Here is a 25,663-nt window from a genome sequence, read left to right as displayed (position 1 = left end):
AATGCCAGCTAATGATATTGTAGAGAAGTAATGGTTTAACTCTGGAGTGTGAGTGTGTGTGTGTGTGTGTGTGTACCACAAAACCAGAGGGGGAAGTGTGGGAGCAAGTGGGTTGGGCAGTGGCAAAAAACCTCATGACACATCTCTCCGCCTCCCTGTGTTGGGGGGAGGGAGGGTGTGTGAGCAGCATTTAAATACTGGGAGGTCCTGGTTGTCAGCAGCAAGAGGAGGAGACATCGAGTGCAGCACCATCTGGGACTGGACTCTCCTCTCAGACCAGTGGCAGCCTTCTCAGCCAGCAGACCGAGGTAAGCCTGCAGTGTGCTCTCCTGCTGCTGCTGTCCTGTACATGCAGTTCTGTTCACGGGGAAGGTCAAGTTGTAAGGCAAAGAGCGTCACTGTAATGCTGCTCATCATATTTTAAATTGTTTTAGTCTTTTGAATAAGCCTGCTAAATACATAGCAGATCTCCTGCAGACCAGCTATTTTGAAAGCCAGCCAATATAAAACTTAAAAATCCTTCCATTCAGTCCTCAAAAGAAATGATACTATCTCTTCCAATTAGAAAAAAAGAAAAAGGTACAATTCTATGCCCCTGTGGGATGATTATACCCATATCATTTTAAATGGATAGATGATTATGGAGGCATTTCAAAGGAAAAGGATCTTCAGTGCTAATATAAGCTAATGATAATGCTGTTTTTAATTATTTGATTTATACTATTTTCAAGGGGGAAAGTTTCTGAATTTTTTTTTTTACTTCTCTGTATTTACCTATTAAAATTTTCACCAAAAACTTGTATGACATTATGTAGACTTATTGCAAATAAAAAAAAAAGCTGTTGATTATTTTCAATGTTTCCTTTTTTGTTTCAAATTTCTAGAATAACTTATTTTCTAGAATAACTAATTTTAGAAATAGCTTTATTTCACCCAAGTAGCATCTTTTTAATAATTTCAGTTAAAAATCATATTTGAAATGCATGCTGAAAAAATGGAGGAAGCACATTTCTTTCATAGTTTTATCACTCTTTGTGTCTTTCTTCTCTGAAAAGTAAAAGTCCCACACTATCTTATTATTTTAATTAATTTACTGTTGGTCTGTGCTTAGGTTTAGACAGATGGCAGTGTCAGGAACTAATGGTGTGATCTCTGGAACTCTACATTTAAAAGTTGAATAAATATAGACTTGTAAACTTCTTCTCTCCCCTGCCCAATAGGGAAAGATGAAGAATAGAGAGAGGTAGCATTACAAATATTAATTCAAAAGGACCATAATATTAAAAAGAAAAAGTTCCTCTAGGAAGTAGAACATATTCTACAGAAAATGTATTTTATTTGTGATTATTTTGTAATATGGTAGAATAATAAGGTTCCACTGTTTTAACCTGTGAAGAGGTCAAATATTCATTACAAAATATTTTGCAGGAAAAATCACCACCATGAGAATTGCAGTGATTTGCTTCTGCTTATTAGGCATCGCCTACGCCCTTCCAGTGAGTACAGCTGAATCTTAAGGAAAATTTCTCAAAATCAATTAATTGGATGCCCCCATGTGCTGGGCACACATTCACGTTGTAATCTTTCTTCATCTTTTCTGTTTCAAAGGTTAAACATGCTGATTCTGGCAGCTCTGAGGAAAGGCAGGTAAGCATCTTTTAGATTTAGCATAGAATTAAATTATTTATGCAGCTGTTTCAAGAAGCACTACAAACATATCTGTTGTAATTTTACTTATTATCAGAGTCAAGACTTTTAATTTGTAAGTAATTGACTGCCTGTCAACTTAAGCTAGTGCCAAGCACAGCATAATTTTTAACAAATATATGTCCCACACACTGAACTAGATTTTTCGTATACTAAAATAATGTTCTATGCCATTATTACTTATGTAAAATTAGTTCTCTGAAGTTGCATGACTTTTTTTCCCCACGAGTCAACATACTGTTCTAGAAGTAGAAAATCCCACCCTTTTTTTAACTTAGTGGAAGGCGTAATTTAAAATGGGCCTCACGTATTGGACAGTTTACATAACTGCAATATTCACAGTATGTCCTAAGATATTTGCCAAGAAGCCCATTATAAAAAGAAAGTCTATTTATGTTATTTGTATCCATTATTCTTTTTTTTTCTTTTTTTCTTTTTTCTGGGAGAGAGAGCAGGTGAGGGGTGTATCCATTATTCTTGTCAGCTGACTTTAGATCACAGTTCTCTAACCAAGCATAAGACCAAATCAAACTCTTTATTATAATTATTTGACCAGCGCCATAGAGGTACCTGCCCCTCCACAATAGGTGAAACTGTGCCAGGCAAACAACAAATGGGCATTGTCCCGAGGAGCCTGGACAAAAAGACACAGGGTTCGATTCAGACGAACATAATTAAGGCCAATATAGAGTTTCCTGGAGTCACTGTAATGAGATTGCTTAATGAAGACACTAAGAGAGGTATTGTTGCATGTGGTTGAGTGCGCAAGTATGTGTGCGTAGGTGTGTCTGTTTTCCAAGTGATTTAAGAACACAAGTATTGTTTGAATTACAACAATAAGCCAGAAAAATTAACATTTTCAGAGAAGAGAGAGGTCACACTATTGAAGCAAAAAAAAAATAATGTCTTTTTAATAAAAAATATATATGACACATGAAGCCATGGCAGTATAAGTTATTAAATGATATTTAGGAGATGAGTGAAGAGCTCAACCTACTAGCATCCTAGACACGAGACCTAGTAGGAAATATGGAGTCTGTAGGGAGACACCTGTGAAGATGAACATTGGGTATCTGTGAGGGTTACGACTACTGGGTGGATTTTAGTCTATTTTGCTTAGCTTTATTTTCTTCACATTGCTTTTATAAATTATAAATTTAACCTACAAATACATCCTCCCTAAACCTGTATTACATGTATCATCAGGAAGTAGACATATTTGTAAAATATATAGTATAACATATTTCTATATAATACTTACATAAATACATTTTTTAAAGAGTGAGGGAAACCTTGAACTCATCTAGACCAGTAGTTTTTCGTACCTTTTTAAAGCAAAACTTTCATAGAAGCCCAACCTGAAGCTGCTCTGGCTACAGCCAGCCATGGAGAAGTGCAAAGTGATGACTGGTTTCCTCCCTTCTCTCCTCCCCACAAACCCCCAACCCCCTCGGTGGCTGCAGACAGAACTCTGTGGAACCTCAGGGTTCTCCTTCTCATTGACTTCCCCGGGTAATACAGCCCATCCGATGACATGCATTCAGAGCAATTTCCACTCCTCTGTACTAGCATATCATCATCATTGTCCAAGTAAATAACTTGGCTAAAAGGCAGAGGACATTCCATTCGTGTCTTTGGCACCCTAGAGCAATAGAACTTTGGTGAGATGATGTTAATCTTTTTTTCCTCACCCTCCACTAAGATAGCCACTAGACTCATGAGGCTATTAAGCATTTACACTGTAGCTAGTGCAACTGAGAGACTGAAATTTTCATTTAATTTTAATTAAATTTAAATAGCCACATAGTAGAGGAGACCTTGAAGATCAGTGCTCATTAAGGGCACCTCTGTCTTAGTTGTACTTTATCTGAGAGGAAATTTCTGCTAGAAAACATAGGACAGGGAAGCATAGTGTTAAGATCAGTGTGGAGAGCCAGTGTGATGGATTTGAACCTTGACTCTTAACTTCACTGTGGCTTAATTTCTCCTGATCTGCAACGTGGAAGCAAGAATGATATCAATCTCATAGGGGGTTGAGAGGATTAAATGAATGAAAATATGTAAACACTTTGGAAGGGTGCCTGGCCCACAGTAAGTGCTATGTAAGAGTTTATTAAGTGAATCTGAAAGAAAAAATAGGTTAGAAAAGGGGTGTCTAAGGCTCTGGTTGAATATATATATATGCATACTACTCTTATCCATCAGTATTGGTGAAGTATAGTTGCTTTTTAAGCATATCACTTAGAGATCTTTATGTTTCTTTTTTTTTAAAATAATGACAAATATGCAACTTTTTTTGTAGCTTTACAACAAACACCCAGATGCTGTAGCCACATGGCTAAAGCCTGACCCATCTCAGAAGCAGAGTCTCCTAGCACCACAGGTATTTTTAATCTTAAATTATTTTCAAAAGTGATTGTCTTGCAATTAAAGAACAACAACAAAAACTATATAGCCACCAACCAGACCACTGGGCTGGTTAAGTAGATCCTCATGCCTGTTAGCAAATGCAATTCTAGGACATCAACTAATCTGACATGTTGACTCTTTCCCCTTTAAGTCATTCACCAACAAGGCTGAAAAATAAGACCTGCTTTGGATGGAAAGAGCTAACTTTAGAATAAAAAGGTTAAGCATGTGTGCTATATACTAATATGCCTTTCCTTCTTCAGAATACGGTATCCTCTGAAGAAACTGATGACTTCAAACAAGAGGTGAGTTCTCACTTTGAAGCAGAGGCCGACCATGCCATGGAGAGACAGAGAAGCCACTCTTTCTCCTAATGACATTTCCTGAGTTTGATTCTAACAAAATTCCATGAACAAATTTTCCAGTAAACTGCCAGCCTAACACCGGAAGAAAATATGTACTTACGAAATGCCAGAAGTACCAGATCTTTTCTGATAAGTTTAGTGTGGCAGGAAATGTTTACCAATGTCTGTTATTTGAAACGCTAAACCTCTTGCAATTGATTTAAGGTATTTTATAGATGTCTTATCTAATATCTGACACACATCTAATAAATAACTATAATCCCAAGATTTTGCCTCTAGGAACATTTCTGTTCCTAACATAATGGTTTATTTGATAACTATTATAGGCCTGTTAATGAGGACTTTTTATTAGGACCAGCAATGTATTTGCTAAGCAAAGAAAAAAGTTTGTTTTCCTTAAAATTCTGTTTGAATATGCTAAGATTTGCTAGCAAGAAAAGTTAGATAAATGACCCAGTATATTTGCTAATGGGAAGTTTAATAGACATTAACTGGCCAATTCAATTGACAGATCTGAGCTGTACTTTATACACATGCATAACAGTCACTTCTTGATGATCCATGTTAATAGGGAGGTAGTTTTAGGTTTTGCAGCATGATGATGCTCTGATCTCCCGAGAATTCTCATTTCTAATACAAAAAAATAATCTCACAATCATGTATCTGTATTTATTGCATTATTGAATTTGGCCTATTAAATAATGTCTAATGTGAACCAGAAAAAACGTTATCAATATAAATATTCTACTCATATATCTTACTTGAAAATATCTAGAGAAATAATTTTTATGGGAAATCAAGAAAAATAATTATGATTCCATTTATCCTTATGTTAAAAAAGAAATTGAAAGGTGCTCACTATAGCTCTTAAAAACCATTGAGTGCATTGTTTTGGATGCAGAGATCCTAAAACGAAATAAAAGAAAGACAATAAAAGTATAATGCACTGTAAAGGCTAAGGGAAAATTAAAACATTTACACTAATTTTTCTGGCCATCTTTATTTTTAGACCCTCCCAAGTAAGTCCAATGAAAGCCAGGACCACACAGATGATGTGGGTGATGATGACGACGAAGATCATGTGGACAGCCAAGACTCCATCGACTCAAATGACTCAGATGACGATGACCCTGACAATTCTGACGAGTCTCACCATTCTGATGAATCTGATGAACTGGTCACTGATTTCCCCACTGACTTTCCTGGAACCCCTTTTGCCACTCCAGCTGTCCCCACAATAGACACAAATGATGGCCGAGGTGATAGTGTGGCTTATGGACTGAGGTTAAAATCTAAGAAGTTACACAGATCTGTCATCCAGGTAAGCCCTTTAACAGACATATCTGATGGTTATGATTAGCGCCCAATTCTATGAACCAGAGTCTGCATACTCACTTATTCATTCATGTATTCATTCATTCAGCATTATTATTACTTTATGACCATTCACTTTTTTTAGATTAAAAGGAGACTTTGAAAAACAGCAATTACTTGTACAATACAATGGTCACATTTTGAAGTTAAATACCTAAGAGGAAAGGGAGAGTTGCAAATTACACTGAATCTATAGTCAAAAGATCTGGATTTGATACATAGCCATCATTTGCTTTATTTTTTAACTTTTAATTCCGTTTCTTTATGTAAAGCAGAGATAAGGAGACTTACCTCATAGGTTTCATCACATATATCATTGATGCAACTATTACATCAAAGGAGATGACACATGAAAGGGCTTGGTGAAATATAAAGTAACATGCTAGTATTATTTTTTACTTCAGCCAAATTTAGACAGTTTTCATTGGCCTGAAAATTTGAGAGCAGGAAAGAATTACAATGTGCCTATTCCTGGCTATCATTTAATTCTTCTTCCATTTGTGCTGTGATTCAGGATCCTGATGCTACAGAGGAAGACCTGACGTCACACATGGAAAGCGATGAGATGGATGATGCACACAGGGCCATCCTGGTTGCCCAGGGCCTGCCCGTGGCTTCTGATTGGGACAGCCGTGGGAAGGACAGCCAGGAAACAAGTCAGCTGGATGACCACAGTGTGGAAACCCACAGCCACGAGGCTGCCAAAGAATATAAGCTGAAGGCAATGGATGCAAGCAATGAGCATTCTGTTGGGATTGATAGTCAGGAAAATTCCAGAGTCAGCCATGAGTTCCACAGCCGAGAATTGCAGAGCCATGAAGACAAACTGGCATCAGCCCCTCAGAGTGAGGAACAAGATAAACATCTCAAATTTCGCATTTCTCATGAATTAGAAAGTGCATCATCTGAGGTCAATTAAAAGAAGAAAAATACAATTTTCTGCTTTTAGTTAAAAGAGAAAAATACATTATAACGAGGTGGGAGACAATATAAAATGCTTATTTCTCAGCTTAGGTGGTGAATGTATATGTACGTGAATCTGGAATAGATAATGTTTTTAATCAATAGTTTAGTGTGTGGCTTCATGTAACAACTTTGTAAACTAAAAGCTTCGATGTTCTCTCTATATAAGTAATGCAAATTAACACTGTATTTTAATGTTTGCTATTCTTTTACAAATAGAAATTTATGTAGAAGCAAACAACATGCTTTTTGCAGAAGTAAACAAAATACTTTTACACAATTATAAGAGAACATAAAATTTAGTCACTATAATTGTTTGTTTTTCAAATTAGTGTACATTTTGTTGTGATTATTTTTGTTTACATGAATAAATCTTTTATCTCGAATGTAATGAGAGTTTGGTGATGTCAGTTGCTCTCCCAGTATTTGGTTTCCCACAGTTGCTCAACAATTAACAGATGTAACCATTTTTAATGAATGTGCTGGACTTGGTAGAGAGCAATCTAGGAACTGCTACATCAACTGTTCAGGTTCTAGATTGAGCTAAGTTCCTACCCAAGGAAACAGGTGTCAAGTGGGGATGGATATTCAGCCAGAAATCTTCCAACCAGGCAGGGCTCTTTAAGCTGCTTCCACTGAGTGAAAGCAGAATTTTTTTAATTTTTACAAAGCTGATATAAAAGCTAACAAAAGGCCACTGGGGTGGGGGGGGGGCAGGGGCGGGCTGGAGAGGGTCAATGGGGGGAAAGAGGGGACGTATATAATACTTTCAACAATAAAGATTTTTTAAAATATAAATAAATAAATGAATAAATAAATAAATAAATAAACAAACATTAATTAATTAAATAAAAGCTAACAAAATTCCTAGATGCAATCACACATGAATTTTATTGTTTCTCATCACTCCATTAATTTGCTCAGTAAATCTATTGTTTTTGTGTCCTTGGTTGGAAACTTGGGTAGGGTCCATAGCTATTCTGATCACTCATAGAAAATAAATAGTGCCTTGCAATGGAAAAACTTTTAATGCAGTTTCAGGTAAAAATCAAATTTCTCAATTTCATTCAAAATGAAAAGTTTTGCAAACCTAATGTGGAGCAAGCACCTTTATGTCCCTGTTTTACCCTCTGCTTTTTCTAAAACTAGAAATTCCATTTGTAACTTTAAAATTTTTCTATTAACCAACTCTCAGGACAAAAAGGGTGAATTTTAATGGTGTAAATTTCTATAAAAAAAAAAAAGAATCATAATGGAAACATAAAATCAATAGAGTGATCACAGAAAATCCATAGCCTTAATTCTTGCAGCAGCAGCAACAACAACAAAAAGAATTTTAAAAATCAATTCATTAAGCTCCCATCTTAAAAAGCAGAAAAAGCCAATGAAGTATAGCAAACGTATAAGAAAAGAAAAATAAAGTTGAAAACAAAAAGAATGAGGTAGAGAACAGAAAAAAAAACAGTAGAAATTAATAAATCAAAACGCTGACTCTTTAAAAACAAATCAACAAAATGGATAAACCACTACCTAATCGAATAAAAGGAGAAAGGCAGAAATCACAAATATAAAAAACAAGGAGATACCCAATGAAACAGGAAATTTTAAAAATTGAGCCCGGCCAGCAGAGCTCAGTGGTTGAGTGTCAACCTATGTACCAGGAGGTCACAGTTCAATTCCCAGTAAGGGCACACACCTAGGTTATGGGCTCAATCCCCAGTGTGGGGCATGCAGAAGGCAGCCAATCAATGATTCTCTCTAATCATTGATGTTTCTATCTCTCTCTTTCTCTCCCTCTCCCTGACGCTCTGAAATCAATAAAAATATCCTTTCAATACAATAAAAATTGAAAGAGACTACTTTGCACAATACAAAACAAATGAAAAATCTAAATAAATTGAATTATTTTCTAAAAAATACAATTTACCAAAATTGACCTTGCTACATATGAAAGCGTAGATATATTTCTGTAGAGGAAAGATAAAATATGATTTATAAAACTAACTATAAAAACTAGACCCAAATGATTTTACAAGGGAATTCTAGCAAACTTTCAATGACCAGATAATCCCAATACCATTTAAATTGTAGCAGAGAGGGAAAACTGTCAAATGATCTTCATGAAACAAGTGAAACTTTGACACTAAAACCTGGTGAACATTGCAAACACACACAAAATACTATAAAGCATTCTCACTCATGACTAGCAATAAATAAGTTTTGAATAACCTGGCCAGTGTGGCACAATGGTTGAACATCAACCCATGAACCGGGTGGCCATGGTTCAACTCTTGGTCAGGGCAAATCCCCAGGTTTCCCGCTCAACCCCCAGTAGGGGGTGTACAGGACGCAGCCCATCCATGTTTCCCTCTCCATTCCTCTCTGAAATCAATAAAAATATATTTTTTTAAAAAATGCATAATAACCAAGGTGGGAGGAGTATTCTTAGACAATGATGCTTTAATATTAGTAAATTTACTCCTATAATTCACCATATAGTTAGATTAAGGAGAAAGATGTCCTTTGATTAGGTCTACAGATTATTAAAAAGGACTTTGTGTAAGTCAGCTATTACTGTGAAAATGAGTAACAAACATTCCCAATATCTCAGTGGATTATAACATCAAATATTTTTCTTTTTATCACTCATTAGTCTATGGGTAGCAGAGGTGGCTGTGCTTTAGACTGCAGGATGGATTCAGGTCTGCTCCATATGTCTCTCTAACTGGGACTAACTACCCAGGGCATGTCTTCCTGGTGGCAAAGGCACAAACATAAGAGGGATGTGTATTCTTAAATTCATAAAAATAAAATGAAAATTAAAGGATTCTTCCTTAGCAAGATGAAATATTTTATATCTCAGCTTGTAAACCAGCATCATATTTAATGGAGAAACTTTAAAGGAATTCCAATTAAATTCAAGGACAAGACAAATCATAACTATTTACATATATGAGAACTGAGAAAGAATTAAATTATATTATGTAGATTATATAATACTACACCTAGAAAACAAAGTATCAGTACTAAAAATAACAAGTAACAAGGTCTATAGGGTAGCATAATATGAAAGTTACCTAAAAACACAAAAAATACAAGCAATAACCATTTAAAAGTCATAATGTCATTTAATATAGAAATCAAAAAAGATAAAATACTTAACAGAAAATGTGCCAAAATTATATTATAAAATGTGTGGGAAAACTCCTGTACTTTTCTCATATAGAACAATTCAACATCATAAAGATGGCAAGTCTCCTCAAGTAATATATAAATGTATTGTGATTCCAATGAAAATGAAAGTTTCACCTAGAGCTATACAAGCTAATTCTAAAGCTCATATGGAAAAATAAACATACAATAATATAAAGGAAATTTTTGAAAAATACAAGCAATAAGGAAGGACTAGCCCTAAGAAATATTAAATCAAACTATTGAGCGTCTCTAATAAAAAAAAATACTGTGTTACTGGCAAATTAATAGAGAGAGTAATGAGAATATAGGTTCAGAAATAGACCCAAGTACATGTGGAAATTGCTGGATGGCATTTAAGATCACGTGGGAGAAGATGGACTTTTAAATAAATGATGCTGAGTGATTGGACATCCACTCAGAAAAAGATAAAATTGGATCCATAGCTCACATCATACATCTAAGTAATCTCCAAATGAACTATAAAAATATTAAACAAATACATGAGGGAGTTAACCAGGGTGTGGGGAAGGTTTTCTACGAGGAGACTCAACCTATATCACCTGCTATAGACTGAAATTCGTAAGTTAAAGTCTAACGCCCAATGCGAGGGGATTTGGAGGTGGGCCTTGGGGAAGTGATTAGATCATGAGGGTGGAGTGCTCATGAATAGGATTAATGTCCTTATAAGAGAGGCCCCTAGAGCTCCCACGCCCCTTCCACCATGGGAGGACACAGTAAGAAGATGGCCACCTATGAACCAAAGAATAGGCCCTCACCAGACGCCTAATCTCCTGATGCCTTGAACTATGAGAAGTAAATATTTCTCATTTATAAGGCACCCAGTCTTTTGGTATTTGTGTTATAGTAGCCGGAACAGATAAGACAACACCATCCTTGTAGCCCTCATTAGTCAAGAGCAGTGACCCCTTGGGTTCCCCATGTACTTGCTTCAATTGGCACCTCACCACCACCAACCACAAGTAACCGCTTCATTAACTGTCTTTTCCCTGCATGCCAGGAAATACAACATCCCATTTCCCATTGGCAAGTGGCTCAGCACTGTGCTCAAGTCCAAAGGCATGACCCAGTTAATCCAGAAACTGTATGTTTGAGAGGTGGTACCATTCAAAGACCACTCCCTGTACTCTCTCAGTCGGGCTTCACTTAGAAGAGGGGACACACCCCAGTAATCTGAATAAGGAAAATTTAACATGAAGAATTATTAACAAACAGCAAGTTAACCAGAGGAGATAAAAGGGAACCTTAACAATATTGTTGGACTGAGTACCCACATAAGGAAGAATTTGGATGTTGAATTAAGTCTCCCCAAAGCTAAGACTTAAACTTCACTAGCGAGGATGTAGCTGCAGCCCAGAGGATGGCAGTGAAGTTTGCTGTTATCCTGGGTGGGAGCTGGTCCATGGCGGGTGGGTTAAGTTGGCAAACAGGTCACTTCCCACAGGAGCGCCAGTAGACTGAGGCTGGCAAGCAGGAAACCGTGGGCCTTGACTGCTGAGCAGGAAACTGCCTGCCAGGTGCCAGCAAAACTAGCCAGAGAGTGAGCGCCACGGAGTGTTCTGCATACACACCACTGGCAGCTGCTCCTTAGAAGGAGCTAGAAGAGAGGACACTCACCAGCCCCGAAGCCTGTTTCCCCGCAGTGTCCCTCCAGCGCCCTCTACTGTCAAAGTTTGCCAGGTGCCAGCTGGCAAAGGAAGCCTGTTTGCAACTTCCAACTCCAGTATTGCAAAGCGGGCAGAGGCAATGGATTCTGAGCAGGACAGCAGTAAGCTGATAGCTGTCACCATCTCTGGGGAAATGGCTTGATTCCTGTCCATGAACAAAATGAGTAAAAAATGAGCCTGGAAAATCTCTTTAATGATAGAAAGCAAGGAAGCACTCAGAACCAAAATGGGGTCATAACCAAGGGACCGAAGAGCAGACTTCAAGGCTACTTCCATTGGCCAAAATGAAATAGCTGGAAAACAAAAAGAATAATGGCAGGAATGGATTGTTCCTAATTGGATTTTTTCAATTACATGAGTATTTAGTGATACTATAAGAGAAGAGAAAGCATAAAAGAAAGATCTTCTTTACAGATGAATGCCCGCTAATAACAAATGTAGAAGGAATAATAAAATTAGATAAATCATTTTGCAATTTACAGTGTAATATTGACTCAGGAAATAATTACTAATGAATGTTAAAATCATTGCAGAGAAGGTTATTGAGAATAGGATATTTATCTGGTCTCAGAAGACCACGCCACAAATTACTAACTCCAAAGGAAGAAAATGCTTTTAACTAGAGAGATTGGCTTCATTAATGGGATTGCTAGATATGAGCTTCCTAATGTGATGCAATAAGAAAAGTGCAACATCATCTGTGAAATATATTTGTAATAAAACGTTTAACAGAATCTACTTGTAAGAAAACAAACAAATCTAGAATTTGAGTTACTCTATGATAACACTGGTCTAAACTTTCCAAAAAGTAAGATCGCCAGGTAAAATACAGGACACTCAGTTGAATTTCAAATGAACAACAAATCATCTTTATGTATAAGCATGGGACATATTATACTGAAAGATGATTCATTGCTTATCTGATGCTCAAATTAACCGAGCATCTATTATTTTTATTTTCTAAATCTGTCAATCCTATAAAAAAAGTCATAACCAAGGATAATTCATAAACTTTGATTGCCCCCTGGATTGAAAAAGAAACAAAACTATAAAACACATTTTGGGGACAATTATGGTCATTTGAAAATACATAGTATGTTAGATGATATTGTAGAATTGTTGTTAATTTTTTAGGTGTGATTATTGTGTCATGTTTATGAAAGTAAATGTCCTTCTTCTTAAGGGATGTACAATAAAATATTTAGGAGTGCATCTGGAAATATCTGCCAAAGCAATCTTGAGAAAGAGGAACAAATCTGGAGGCATCACACTTGCTGATATCAAACTATATCACAAAGCTATAGTAATCAAAACAGTATGATACAGACACATAAAACAATGCAACATAATTGGGAGTCCAGAAATAAATCCCTGTATATTATGGTCAACTAATCTTTGACAAGGGCACCAAGAATACTCAATTGGGAAAGAATAGTCTCTTCAAAAAATAATATTGGGAAAACCAGATGTTCATATGCAAAAGAAGTAATTGGACCCTTATATTACATCACACACAAATAGTGTGCATTATACAGTGTTGGTGGGAATGTAAATTGGCACAACCTTTCAGTATGAAACTTCTTCAAAAAATTAAAAAAAGAACTTTCATATGATCCTATATGAAGAGATATCTGCACTCCCCTGTTCATTGCAGCACATTCACAATAGCCAAGTTATGGAAACAACTTAAGTCTATCAACAGATGAAAGGATAAAGAAAGTGTGGGATATATATAATGGAATATAATTCAGCCATAAAAAAGAAGCAAATCCTATCATTTGGAACAAATGGATGAAATTGGAGGACATTATGCTAAGTGAAATAAGATAAGAAGGCATATACTGTATTATCTCACTTATATGTGGAATCTAAGTGACCTTGCATATGGTGATGACTTTTTAGGCATAACATGAGGGAGTAGAACAATGGTTGCCAGGACTGGGGTGTACGAGAAATGGTGAGATGTTGGTCAAGGGCACAAACATTTAGTTATAATATTAATAAATCTGGAGGATTTAACATACAACATGGTGGTTATACTTAATAATACAGTATTGTATACTTAAAATTTGGTAAGAGAGTAGATCTTAAGTGTTCTCACCACACACACAAAGAAAGGTGACTATGTGAGGTGAAAAGTATATTAACTTGCTTGTGGTAATCATTTCACAATGTATGTGTAATTAAATCATCATATGGTACAACTTTTTAAAAAATCATATCATAGCCCTGGCTGGTTTGGCTCAGTGGATAGAGCATCGGCCTGCCGACTAATGGGTCCTGGGTTCGATTCCAGTCAAAGGCACACGCCAGGGTTTCAGGCTCGATCCCCAGTGGGGGGCACACAGGAAGCAGCTGATCAATGATTCTCTCTCATCATTGATGTTTCTATCTCTCTCTCCTTCTCCCTTCTCCTCTGAAATCAATAAAAATATATCTTTAAAAAAATCACATCATATGCCTAGTTATATACAATTTGTATTTATAAATCATGCTGCAATAAAACCTTATGAAAAACCCAAATGTAAATAGATGAAGTCCCTCTGTGTAAAGACAGATTCATATAATTGTAAAAAAAAAGAATAATAAATCCTACATCATCTTTTGTTTCTCTTTGCTTTGTATGCTTCATTTATATACAGATCAATTTTTAAAGAATTTATAAAATTACTGTAAAAAAATAGGATTAAAGCAAATAGCATGCAATAAAACAAGATTTTATTCCATATTGTTAATGATATAACTATTCTGGGCCATTATGCACCAAATAACAGGGCAACAAAATATTATGTACAAATATTATAACAACAATAAGTAATTGATGAAAAGATAATAATAAAAAACCTAGCCCTTGCATATGGTGATAGCTTTTTAGCTATATCACCAAAGGTATAATCCATGAAAGAAGGAATTTTTAATCAGGGCTTAATTAAAGTTAAAAATGTCTCCTTTGGGCTGTTTCATCTTGAAGTGTGTTTGCTGGTTTCTTTCTGAAATAGCTGCATTTAATACCAGTCTTTACAGGTGACACTCATCATGATCTCCCCTACTCAAAGTGATCACTGGGCCTGGTTGCAAAGAACAATTCAGAAAGGATATTCAAGTAAAATCTGCAGATGTCTCGTGATTATTTCTGGTCTTACGTTTCTCATCGTTCATAACCTGATGGCCACTTATGACAGATACCAGGAGTCACAAGATGTCACCACGATCCAACTAGAATTGCCGAGGTGTCTCATTAACAAGGATCAAATCGATGCCTCACGGAAGGAGAAACGGAAGTACGCCAAGTCAGGATGATCTGAAAACTAAACTTGGACGGACGCCTTTGTGCTTTTGGGCCTTTGGGCCTTTTTAAAGTTTCTTGAGCATTTTTAAATAGAAATAAATTTGGGTTTCAAAAAAAAAAATGTCTCCTTTGTGCCCGGCCAGTGTGAGCATTGATCTATGAACCAGAAAGACATGGTTCAATTCCTGGTCGGGGCACATGCCTGGATTGTGGGCTCGATCCCCAGTAGGGGGCGTGCAGGATGCAGCCAATCAGAGATTCTCTCTCATCATTGATGTTTCTATCTCTCTCTCCCTCTCTCTTCCTCTCTGAAATCAATAAAAATATTTATTTAAATAATAATATTAAATAAAAATGTCTGCTTTGCAAAAGACAATGTCAAGAGAATAAAAAGACAAGCTACATACTGGGAGAAAATATTTCAACAGACACATCTGATAAAAGACTGGTATCCAAAATATACAAGGAACTCTTAAAAACTTAATAGTAAGAAAATAAAAAATTCAATTGAAAAATGGGTCAAAGACTTTAACAAACCCCTTACCAGAGAAGATATACATATGGGAACTAAGCATGTGAAAGATATTCTACATCATATGTCATCAGGAAAATGCAAATTAAAACAACAATAAGATACCTAATGCAGCTCCTGTGTTAAGCATCTGCTCCCTGGTGGTCAGTGCACATCATAGCAACCAGTTGTTCCACTGTTTGGTCAATTTACGTATTAGCCTTTTATTAGATAGGATAATAATGGGTATATGTCATTACATATTTATCCAAACCCTTAGAATATAGAACCCCAAGAGTAAGTTCTAATGTAAAACAAAGATTTTAAGTGATAATGCTGTGTCAATGTAGGTTTATCAGTTATAACAAATATACCACTTTGATCAGGATGTTGATAATCAAGGACGCTATGCATGTGTGTAGAAGTTATATGGGAGCTCTCTGTAACTTCTCGTTTTTAAAATATATTTTTATTGATTCCAGAGAGAGGAAGGGAGAGTGAGAGAGGACTAGAAACATCAATGATGAGAGAGAATTATTGATGGGCTGCCTTCTGCACACCCCTTACTGGGGACTGAGCCTGCAACCCAAATATGTACCGTGACCGGGAATTGAACCATGACCTCCTGGCTCATAGGTGAACACTCAATCACTGAACCATGTCGGCCAGGCTAATTTCTTATTTTTTATTGTAAACCTGAAACTGCTTTACAAAAATGGGGCTGTGACATAATAGCAGTGAAAATTTTTAACATATCAATTAAGATCACTTGGATTCATTTAGGAAATAGATGGCATACTCAACAAGCAAATTTGACCAGGAGTTATACAGACCAGACCACCTTTTATACTAGGCTAATTTGGTTTAACTACTAAGGCATTAGCCTTCTGAGTATTCTATCCAATGCCTCATATACATCAAGGTTTCTTTACTTTCGATGTTGAGAACTTGAAAAATTCCCCACTCTGAGAGAGCGTCGGGAATATTCCCACTTGTTTCTGTCTGGTAGTCCTTTCCTCTGCCTCAAGCAGGTTCCTCAAATGCAGGCTCTGAAGCCTCCAGAGCAACTTGGTGGAAATCTCTGGAGTTCTTTTTCTGTGCAGTTAGTTCTCTCCTCTCTGCTACCCCAAATTCTATCCACATTAGCCTCCCCAAATCCTCAACTTACTCTGTCTTCTCAACTGAGGGGGACTACACTACCACTGAGGAGCCCATTTCTAGGGAATTACTGGGGAAACCATAAGGTTCATCTAGTTTACTTACCTTCTTTCAAGAAATGCCTTTTGACCCAGCAATCCCACTTCTGGGAATCCATCCTAAGAATCCCTAAACACCAATTCAAAAGAATATATACATTCCAGTGTTATTTACAATAGCCAAGATCTGGAAAGAGCCCAAAGGCCCATCCTAATATATATAAAGAGCTGGGTGCCTGGCACGACCGAACGGGTAACCGGTCACCATGAAGTGAATGGAGCACCTCTCAGTCCACCCCATCCCCCAGCCACCATGAGGTGGGGCTGGCAGCAGGGTGGGACTGGGGACTGTTGAGCAGTGGTGGTCGGCTGCTTTGCAGGGTAGCTGTGAGCTTAGCGGAGCAGTCACCCAGGCAGCAGTGAGTTTCGCAACAGTTGTGAGGCGGGAGAGTTTCACGGAGCAGTCGCGGGGCAGGGGGGAGGGGAGTTTCGCAGAACGTCCAGTGGCGAGCTTTGTGGGGTGGCAGCAAGCTTCGTGGAGCAGTGGAGGCGCAGGGGGAGCCTCACAGAGCAGTCGCGGGGTTTGTGGAGAGTCCTGGGGTAGGGAGCTTCACGTAGCGTCGCAGGACAACAGAGGCCAGGCTAGGCCTAGGGACCCTAACCATGCACGATTTCGTGCACCCTGGGCCTCTAGTCAGTAGATAAAAAGCTGTGGTACATTGACACAATGGAATACTACGTAGCCATAAAAAAAGAAGAAACTCTTACCTTTTGTGACAGCATGGATGGACCTGGCGAGTGTTATGCTAGTGAAATAAGCCAGTGGGTGAAAGACAAATACCATATGATCTCACTTATATGTGGAATTTAATGAAAAAAATAAACTGATGAACAGAATAGAAACAGAGGCATGGATACATGGAACAGACTGACAGCTGTTAGAGGGGAGAGAGCTGGGAAGACTGGATGAAAGAAGGTGAAGGGATTAGCCAAAGAATATATATCCATAACCCAGAGACACAGGCAACAGTATGGTGATGGCCAGAGGGAAGGAGGGCAAAGGGGGCAGGTGGGGGAGAAGGCAAACATGTGAAAACATTTTCATATGTTTATGAAAATAAGTTTTTAAAAAGAATTATTTGCCACTGCCAATGTTTGAAAACCATCCTATAGAATAAAAGCCTAATAAGTTAAGTATCCGGTCATCTATTCAACCAATCAAAGCATAATATGCTAATGATATGCTAAGGCCACTCAACTCCTTGCTATGATGTGCACTGACCACCAGGGGCGGATGCTCCAATCGGTAGGTTAGCTTGCTACTGGGGTCTGGCCAATTGGGACTGAGTGAGACGTACCAGGCACACCCTGGAGCCCTCCCACTGTCCCTCCCCAGCTGGCCAACCTCCCGCGTCCCTTCCTGGCCCCGATCTTGCACCAGTGGGGTCCCTCAGCCTGGTCTGAGCCCTCTCACAAGTCAGGACCCCTCAGGGGATGTTGGAGAGAGAATTCTGTCCTGATCCCACAGGCCTGGCAGAGGGACCCAACTGGTGCATGAATTCGTGCAGCAGGCCTCTAGTTCTTCATAAACTTGGATTGGTTTTTATATTTGCTTAAAGAAAATGGGTAATTCTGTCCCTGTTGCTCCATCAGGGCCAAGAACAGATATTCTTTAAAATAATTTTAACATAAACCCAATCATCATGGCTCAGTAGTTGAGTGTTGAGCTATGAACGGAAGTCATAATTGGATTCCCCTCAGGACATGCAGGAGGCAGTCAATCAATGATTCTCTCTCATCATTGATGTTTCTGCCTCTCCCTCTCTCCCTTTCTCTCTGAAATCAATAAAATTATATTTTAAAAAAGAATTTAAAAGTAACTGTAACTTAAAAGAAGATTGAAAAAGATCAACTAAAATACTATATGACCATGGAGAAATGAAAATGGAGCTAGTAGAATTCACAGGAGTAAATAAGGATTTAAAATACATAATTAGAGAAATAAAAAACCACATTTGAGACTATAAAAACACAAAAGATATGGTAACACAGAAGGCATAATTTATAAAAGCTCCTATTGAAAACAGAAATAGAAAATGGCAAAAAGAAAAAATCATTAAAAAGGAGATAATACAGAAACCAAACACAGTATCTTCAGCATATGCATAACCGGTATTCCTAATTAAGAGACCAAAATAAATAAAACAGAGCATTTCTAAATTATTTTTCAAACACTTTCCTAAAATAAAAATAAAAAATTGAATTTTCTGATTAAGCCTGTACAATATTACCCAGAAAAAATAAGTATGCAGAATGATCAGCACAAAGTTGCTTCCTGCAGCAGGATAAGCTATATATATAAACAGCCAGCAACCAGATTGCCGTAACGACCAGAACAACCCGTCACTATGATGCCCACTGTGACCAGCCTCCTACTGCCCCTCCCCCGAGCCGGTCCTGACCCTGATTGACCTCTCCCACCCCAATCGAGGGCAGGGTGGCCAGCCAACCCCCCTGCCCCCATCAGCCCACCCCATCCAGATCGGCCCACAGCTCCTCCCCCCAGCCAGCCCAACACCCAGATGGGTCCCCACCACCCCAATCGGCCCGCAGCCCCGCCCCTGATCACCCCCCCAATAGAGGGTGGGGCTGGCCAGCCAACCTCCTGTAGCCCCTCCCCCTACCTGACCCCACCCCAGATCAGCCTCCCTACCCTGATCAGGGGCAGGGCTGGCTGGCAAACTGCCTGCAGCCCTTCCCCCTAGCTGGCTCTGCCCCCAATGCCCCCACCACCTGTTCAGCCTGTGGCCCCTCCCCCCAGTCAGCTCCACCCCCAATTGCGCCCCCCACTCTGATCAGGGGCAGGGCCAGCTGGCCAACCACCCATGGCCCCTCCCTGAGACCACTGGCCCCCAATTGGACCCCCCACACCATTCGAGAGTGGGGAAGCCAGCCCGAAGCCCATAGCCCCTCCCCACAGCCAGCCACACCCTCAATCACCCCCCTCCCCCCCCACAATGGTGGGTGGGGCCCACTGGCCAATCGCCCACTGCCCCTCCCCCCCAGCCAGCCCAGCCCTGATCAGGCCCCATCAGGGCAGGCTGGCCGGCCAACCATGCACCGTCTCCTCCTCCTGACAGGCCGTGCCCTGATCCGCTCTGATTGGGGCCAGGCCAGCAGGACCCCACTCATGCACGAATTTGTGCACTGGGCCTCTAGTAAAAAATAAAAAACAAAAATCACCCTCCTTGGCCAGGTAATTTGGTGGCAGAAAAATCAAGCCATCTGCTAAGGCTGAGAGAAAAAAAAGGTGTGTTTAATCTGGCCTCCTATTTCTCCATAGCAACATTTAATGACAGGAAGGAAGGTGAAGGAACTTTTCCAGAACCCTAAAACCAAAAGAGAGAGAGAAAAAAAAAGGAATATGCCAAAAAAGATTAAACCAAATGCCTAGGCCACTTGTTTTATGTTTATGGCAAAAGAAGACATTCTCAATTTTGTTCAGATTCTGGGAATCATGAGGCATTAATGAGTCCTTTAAAAATCCACAAAAAATATTTTAATAATAATAATAATATATATATCCCAAAAGGATTGAATCAAAAGAAAAAACTCAAGGGAGGGGAATACATGTTTTAAAAATGCTGGTAATAAGTATTGAATATATTTAAATATATAACATAAAATATTTTATTTATTATTTAAGAAAAATGTGTTTACAGACTTTAACAATGTAAAAGTTATTAAATTTAAAAATTGTTTGTTTGTAGAGTGTATACATTTACTAATATCCTTATCTTTCAGAAGAAGAGCCAAAGATGAATCATATTTCATGTTTGCTTCATTTTAGAAAGTGACAGCTGATACTAAAATTTACATTTGTAAATAATTTCTAAATATCATTCAGACAGAAATCCAGCATACCTTACTACTGCTCTCATAAACTCATCCACAGTCCTTTATGGGTCAGACCAAAGTAAGAAAATGACCAGAAAGAGTCATTAAATAAAATTAAACCATTTTATAAATTTAAAATATCTTATGTGGCCAATGAGAAAGAGTGTGAGAAAAGCTACTATAACCAAAGCAGGTGGTATTTGGAAAAGATTAAACACAGAAATCAAAAAGAAACACAGCAGAGCATTCAGAAGTAAACTCAGACATATATGGTTAAATGAGCTTCAACAACGGTGCAAGGGTGATTTAATAGGGAAAGGATAGTTTTGTCAACTAATGGTGCTGGAACAGTTGGATATTCATATTCAGAAAGGAAAGAAAGAGAGAAAGAGGTGAGAAAGAGAGAAAGAAAGAAAGAAAGAAAGAAAGAAAGAAAGAAAGAAAGAGAGAGAGGGAGGGAGGGAGGGAGGGAGGGAGGGAGGGAGGGAGGGAGGGAGGGAGGAAGGAAGGAAGGAAGGAAGGAAGGAAGGAAGGAAGGAAGAAAGAAAGGAAGAAAGAAAGAAAGGAGGGAGGGAGGGAGGGAGGAAGGAAAGAAGGAGGGAAGGAAGGAAGGAGGGAAGGAAGGAAGGAGGGAAGGAAGGAAGGAAGGAAGGAAGGAAGGAAGGAAGGAAGGAAGGAAGGAAGGAAGAAAGAAAGGAGGGAGGGAGGGAGGGAGGCAGAGAGAGAGAGAAGGCAGGGAGGGAGGAGGGAGGGAGGGAGGAAGGAGGAAAGAGAGAGAGGGAGGGAGGGAGGGAAGAAGGGAGAGAGAGAGAGAGAGAGAGAGAGAGAGAGAGAGGAAGGGAGGGAGGGAGGGAGGAAGGAAAGAAGGAGGGAAGGAAGGAAGGAAGGAAGGAAGGAAGGAAGGAAGGAAGGAAGGAAGGAAACGAACTTCAATCCATATCTCACACCAAATACTAAATTACCTCAAAATGGGTTATATGCCAAATATAAAACCTGAAATTACAAAACTTCTAGAAGCAAATATAGGAGAAAACATTCATGGCACTGGGTGAAGCAAAGGTTTTAAAATATGACATCAAAAGTACAATATACAAAATGAAAAGTTCACAAATTGGACTGTATCAAAATTGTAAACTTCTACTATTTAATAAATACTCAAGGAATAACAGAACATTTTTGTATTTTTTCAATGACAGTTTACAATCAATATTATTTTGTATTGATTTCAGGTGTATAGCATTGTGGTTAGACAATGATATACTTTATGAAGTGTTTCCCCCAATACTTCCAATACCCAATTGGCATCATACATAGTTATTACAATACTAGAGGCCCGATGCACAAAAATTTGTGCACTCAGGGTGGAGGGGGGGGTCCCTCAGCCCAGCCTGTGCCCTCCCACAGTCTGGGACCCCTCAGGAGATAATGACCTGCTGGCTTAGGCCTGCTCCCGGGTGGCAGAGGGCAGGCCCAATCCCTAGGTGCAGCCCCTGGTCAGACTCAGAGCAGGGCCGATTGGGGAGTTGGGGCGCTGCCCCCTGTCATGCACAGAGCAGGGCAGATCAGGAGGTTGTGATGCCACCCTCAGTCACGCTCAGGGTACAGCCGATTGGGGGGTTGGAGCACTGCCCCCTGTCACACTCAAGGCAGGGTCCATAGGGAAGTTGCAGCGTCACCCCCTGTCACGCACAGAGCAGGGCCGATCAGGGGGTTGGGGCATTGCCCCCTGTCATGCACAGAGCAGGGCCCATCAGGGGGGTTGGGGCTCCGTACCCTGTCACACACAGAGCAGGGCCGATCAGGGGGTTGAGGAGCTCCCCCCTGTCACGCACAGAGCAGGGCCGATCAGGGGGTTGAGGAGCTCCCCCCTGTCACTCACAAAGTAGGGCAGATAGGGGAGTTGGGGCACCGCCCCCTGTCACACACAGAGCAGGGTGGATCAGGGGGTTGGGGCCCCACCCTCTATCACCCACAGAGCAGGGACAATCAGGGGGTTGGGGCGCCGCTGCTGTCGCACTCAGGGCAGGGCCGATGGGGAGGTTATGGCTCTACCCCGTCACACACAGAGCAGGGCTGATCAGGGGGTTTGGGCGCTGCCCCCTGTCACGCTGATCCCGGTGCCAGGAGGCCTCGTGGTTCTGCTGATCCCGGTGCCGGGAGGCATATTACCCTTTTACTATATAGAATAGAGGCCTGGTGCACGGGTGGGGGCCAGCTGGTTTACCCTGATGGGTGTCCTGGATCAGGGTGGGGGCCCCACTGGGGTGCCTGGCCAGTCTGGGTGAGGGGCTGAGGGCCGTTTTCAGGCTGGGGGGTGACTGAAGCTCCCAACCACTCCTTTTTTTCTTTTTTTTTTTTTTATTCTGGGCCAGCTTTAGCTCTGAGGCCTTGGCTGCTGAAAGCAGGTTTCTGGCCTTTCTTTACCTTCTGTATTTGATACAATGTTGCAGTCCGGCTGGCTGAAGCCTGGCTGACTAAAGCAGGTTTCTGGGGTTTTGTTTAGCTTCTATATTTGCAACATAGTTGCTTAGAGTTGCAGCTGAGAGGCCGGCAAGTCAGGCGGGGAACGTTGGAGTCCGCAGTCACTGGAGCAAGCAAGCCTCCCTGTTCGCTTCAGTGCATGGCTGCCGGCCGCCATCTTGGCTAGCAGTTAATTTGCATATCGCCCTGATTAGCCAATGGGAAGGGTAGCGGATGTACTGCTAATTACCATGTTTCTCTTTTATTAGATAGGACTAGAGGCCCAGTGCACAAAAATTTGTGCACTCGGGGGTCCCTCAGCCCAGCCTGTGCCCTCTCACAGTCTGGGACCCCTCGGGGGATGTCCACCTGCTGGCTTAGGCCTGCTCCCCGGGGGATTGTGCCTAAGCTGGCAGTGATACATCCCTTGGGGGATGTCTACTTGTCAGCGGGCCGAAGCTGCAGTTGAACATCCATAGCGCTGCTGAGGAGGCAGGAGAGGCTCCAACCATTGCTGCTGTGATGCCGTCAGCCTGGCTTATGGCTGAGCAGAGCTCCCCTTGTGGGAGTGCACTGACTACCAGGGGGCAGCTTCTGCATTGAGCATCTGCCCCCTGGTGGTCAGTGTGTGTCATAGTGACCAGTCCTTCCCAGTGTCAATTTGCACATTACCGCCCTAACGGGTTTGGCTCAGTGGATAGAGCGTCAGCCTGTGGACTGAAGGGTCCCAGGTTCGATTCCCGTCAAGGGCATGTACTCTGGTTGCGTACACATCCCCAGTAGGGGGTGTGCAGGAGGCAGCTGATCGAAGTTTCTCTCTCATCGATGTTTCTAACTCTCTATCCCTCTCCCTTCCTCTCTGTAAAAAATCAATAAAATATATTTGAAAAAAAAAAATTGCATGTGCACATTACCCTTTTATTATATAGGATAGAAGCCTGGTGCATGGGTGGGAGCCAGCTGGTTTGCCCTGAAGGGTGTCCTGGATCAGGGTGGGCAGGGGACCCCCAGCTCCTTACGATCGCCCACGCCACCCCTGCTGACGATTGCTGGCTCGGCCCATGCTCAGGCCTAACACCTCTGGCCAAGGCATTAGGCCTGGGCAAGGGACCCCCAGCTCCCCACCATTGTCAACTCGGCCCCTGCTCCCTGTGATTGCCGGCTCCGCCCTAATGCCTCTCACCCAGGCATTAGGCCTGGGCAGGGGACCCACAGCTCTCCAAGGGATCTCCTCCTCCACCCCTTCCCAGGCCTAACCCCTGTGGCCAAGGCATTAGGCCTGGGCAGGGGACCCCAAGCTCCCACCATTGGTGACTCTGCCCCTGCTCCCCATGATCGCTGGCACTGCCCCTACCTAGGTCTAACGCCTCTGGCCGAGGCGACCCACAGCTGCAGCTGTCTCTGCCCAGCTCCCATCGCTGGCTCCACCCCTACTTCCCACTATCACTGGCCAGTTCGGCAAAGGTGCCCGAATCTCCAATCATGGCTGGGGGGCAGGGCAAAGGCGGCCCCCAGGGCCGCCTTTGCCCTGCCTCCCGGCTCTTAGCTCCCCCCTGGGTTTCCGATCACTGTCAGTGGCAGGGGGCTTCTTCCATGCTTTCCCTTTCGCCTCCCTGCATTGTGCTTACATATGCAAATTAACCGCCATCTTTGTTGGCGGTTACCACCATCTTGGCTGGTGATTAATTTGCATATCTTGATAATTAGCCAATGGGAAGGGTAGCGGATGTACTGCTAATTACCATGTTTCTCTTTTATTAGATTAGATTATTGGTTATACTAGAGGCCCAGTGCACAAAATTCGTTCATGGCAGGAGGGGGGAACCTCAGCCTGGCCTGCACCCTTTCCAATCCAGGACCCCTGCCAGCCTGATCCCCCTAACTGCTCTCCCTCCTGGCCTGATCCCCCTAACTGTCTTAACTGCTCTCCCCTGCTGGTCTGATCGCCCCTAACCGCCTCTGCCTTGGCCCCCACCACCGTGACTTTGTCTGGAAGGATGTCCAGAAGGATGTCTGGAAGATGTCAGGTCTAATTAGCATATTACCCTTTTATTAGTATAGATTTCCTATGCTGTACTTTACATTCCCATGACTATTTTGTAACTACCAAGCTGTACTTCTCAATCCCTTCAACTAAAAAGAGATCTTTAAAAGGCCTTTTGGAATATTATTTACATCAAAGTTTTCAAAGTTTAAATTTAATAATATTAAAAAGAAAAAGTAGGGTTCAGCATCCTCCAAAGTCTCTAATCTCTAACCCTTTCAGAGTGGGAGGCTAAGCTAGCCATCCTGTATGCCTTAGTCTACTTGGCCCAATCACATCTTCACATACCTTCTAATGCATACCCTATTACTAACACAACTCTTACAGTCTACATGATCCACATCTACTCAAACCTATTTCCATTGGAAGGGACTGAACCCCTAACCTAAAATAAATTCATCAAAAAGTAAATTCTTTGGCTAATGAAGTCCAGGGGTAGCTCTAACTTCACTTAGTGATGTCATTAGAACCTGGTCTTTCTCCATCTCCTAGTCTCCACCTAATACACAATGAATCAGAATCTCCAGACATGACTCTAGACTCTTATTTAAACAACAAAACCTTCCCA

At 40.8% G+C, this 25,663-nt stretch overlaps 1 protein-coding gene across 1 annotated transcript; it reads left to right on the top strand.

Moving 5' to 3' along the window:
• Positions 1-212: 212 nt before the first annotated feature.
• Positions 213-7,204, top strand: SPP1 (secreted phosphoprotein 1). The gene is made up of 7 exons (XM_070393030.1): positions 213-308; positions 1,429-1,496; positions 1,609-1,647; positions 4,010-4,090; positions 4,380-4,421; positions 5,491-5,802; positions 6,370-7,204. Exons 2-7 carry the CDS (start codon positions 1,443-1,445, stop codon positions 6,772-6,774), a joined length of 933 nt encoding a protein of 310 aa, XP_070249131.1. The 5' UTR covers positions 213-308; positions 1,429-1,442; the 3' UTR covers positions 6,775-7,204.
• The last annotated feature ends 18,459 nt before the right edge of the window (positions 7,205-25,663 follow it).

Source organism: Myotis yumanensis, unplaced genomic scaffold (genome assembly GCF_028538775.1).
Source record: "Myotis yumanensis isolate MYYU_CA2020_CCGP unplaced genomic scaffold, mMyoYum1.0.hap1 SCAF_1, whole genome shotgun sequence".
NCBI lineage: Eukaryota > Metazoa > Chordata > Mammalia > Chiroptera > Vespertilionidae > Myotis > Myotis yumanensis.
Note: the sequence above shows the minus strand (reverse complement) of the source record. Positions and strands in the feature narration are given on the sequence as shown.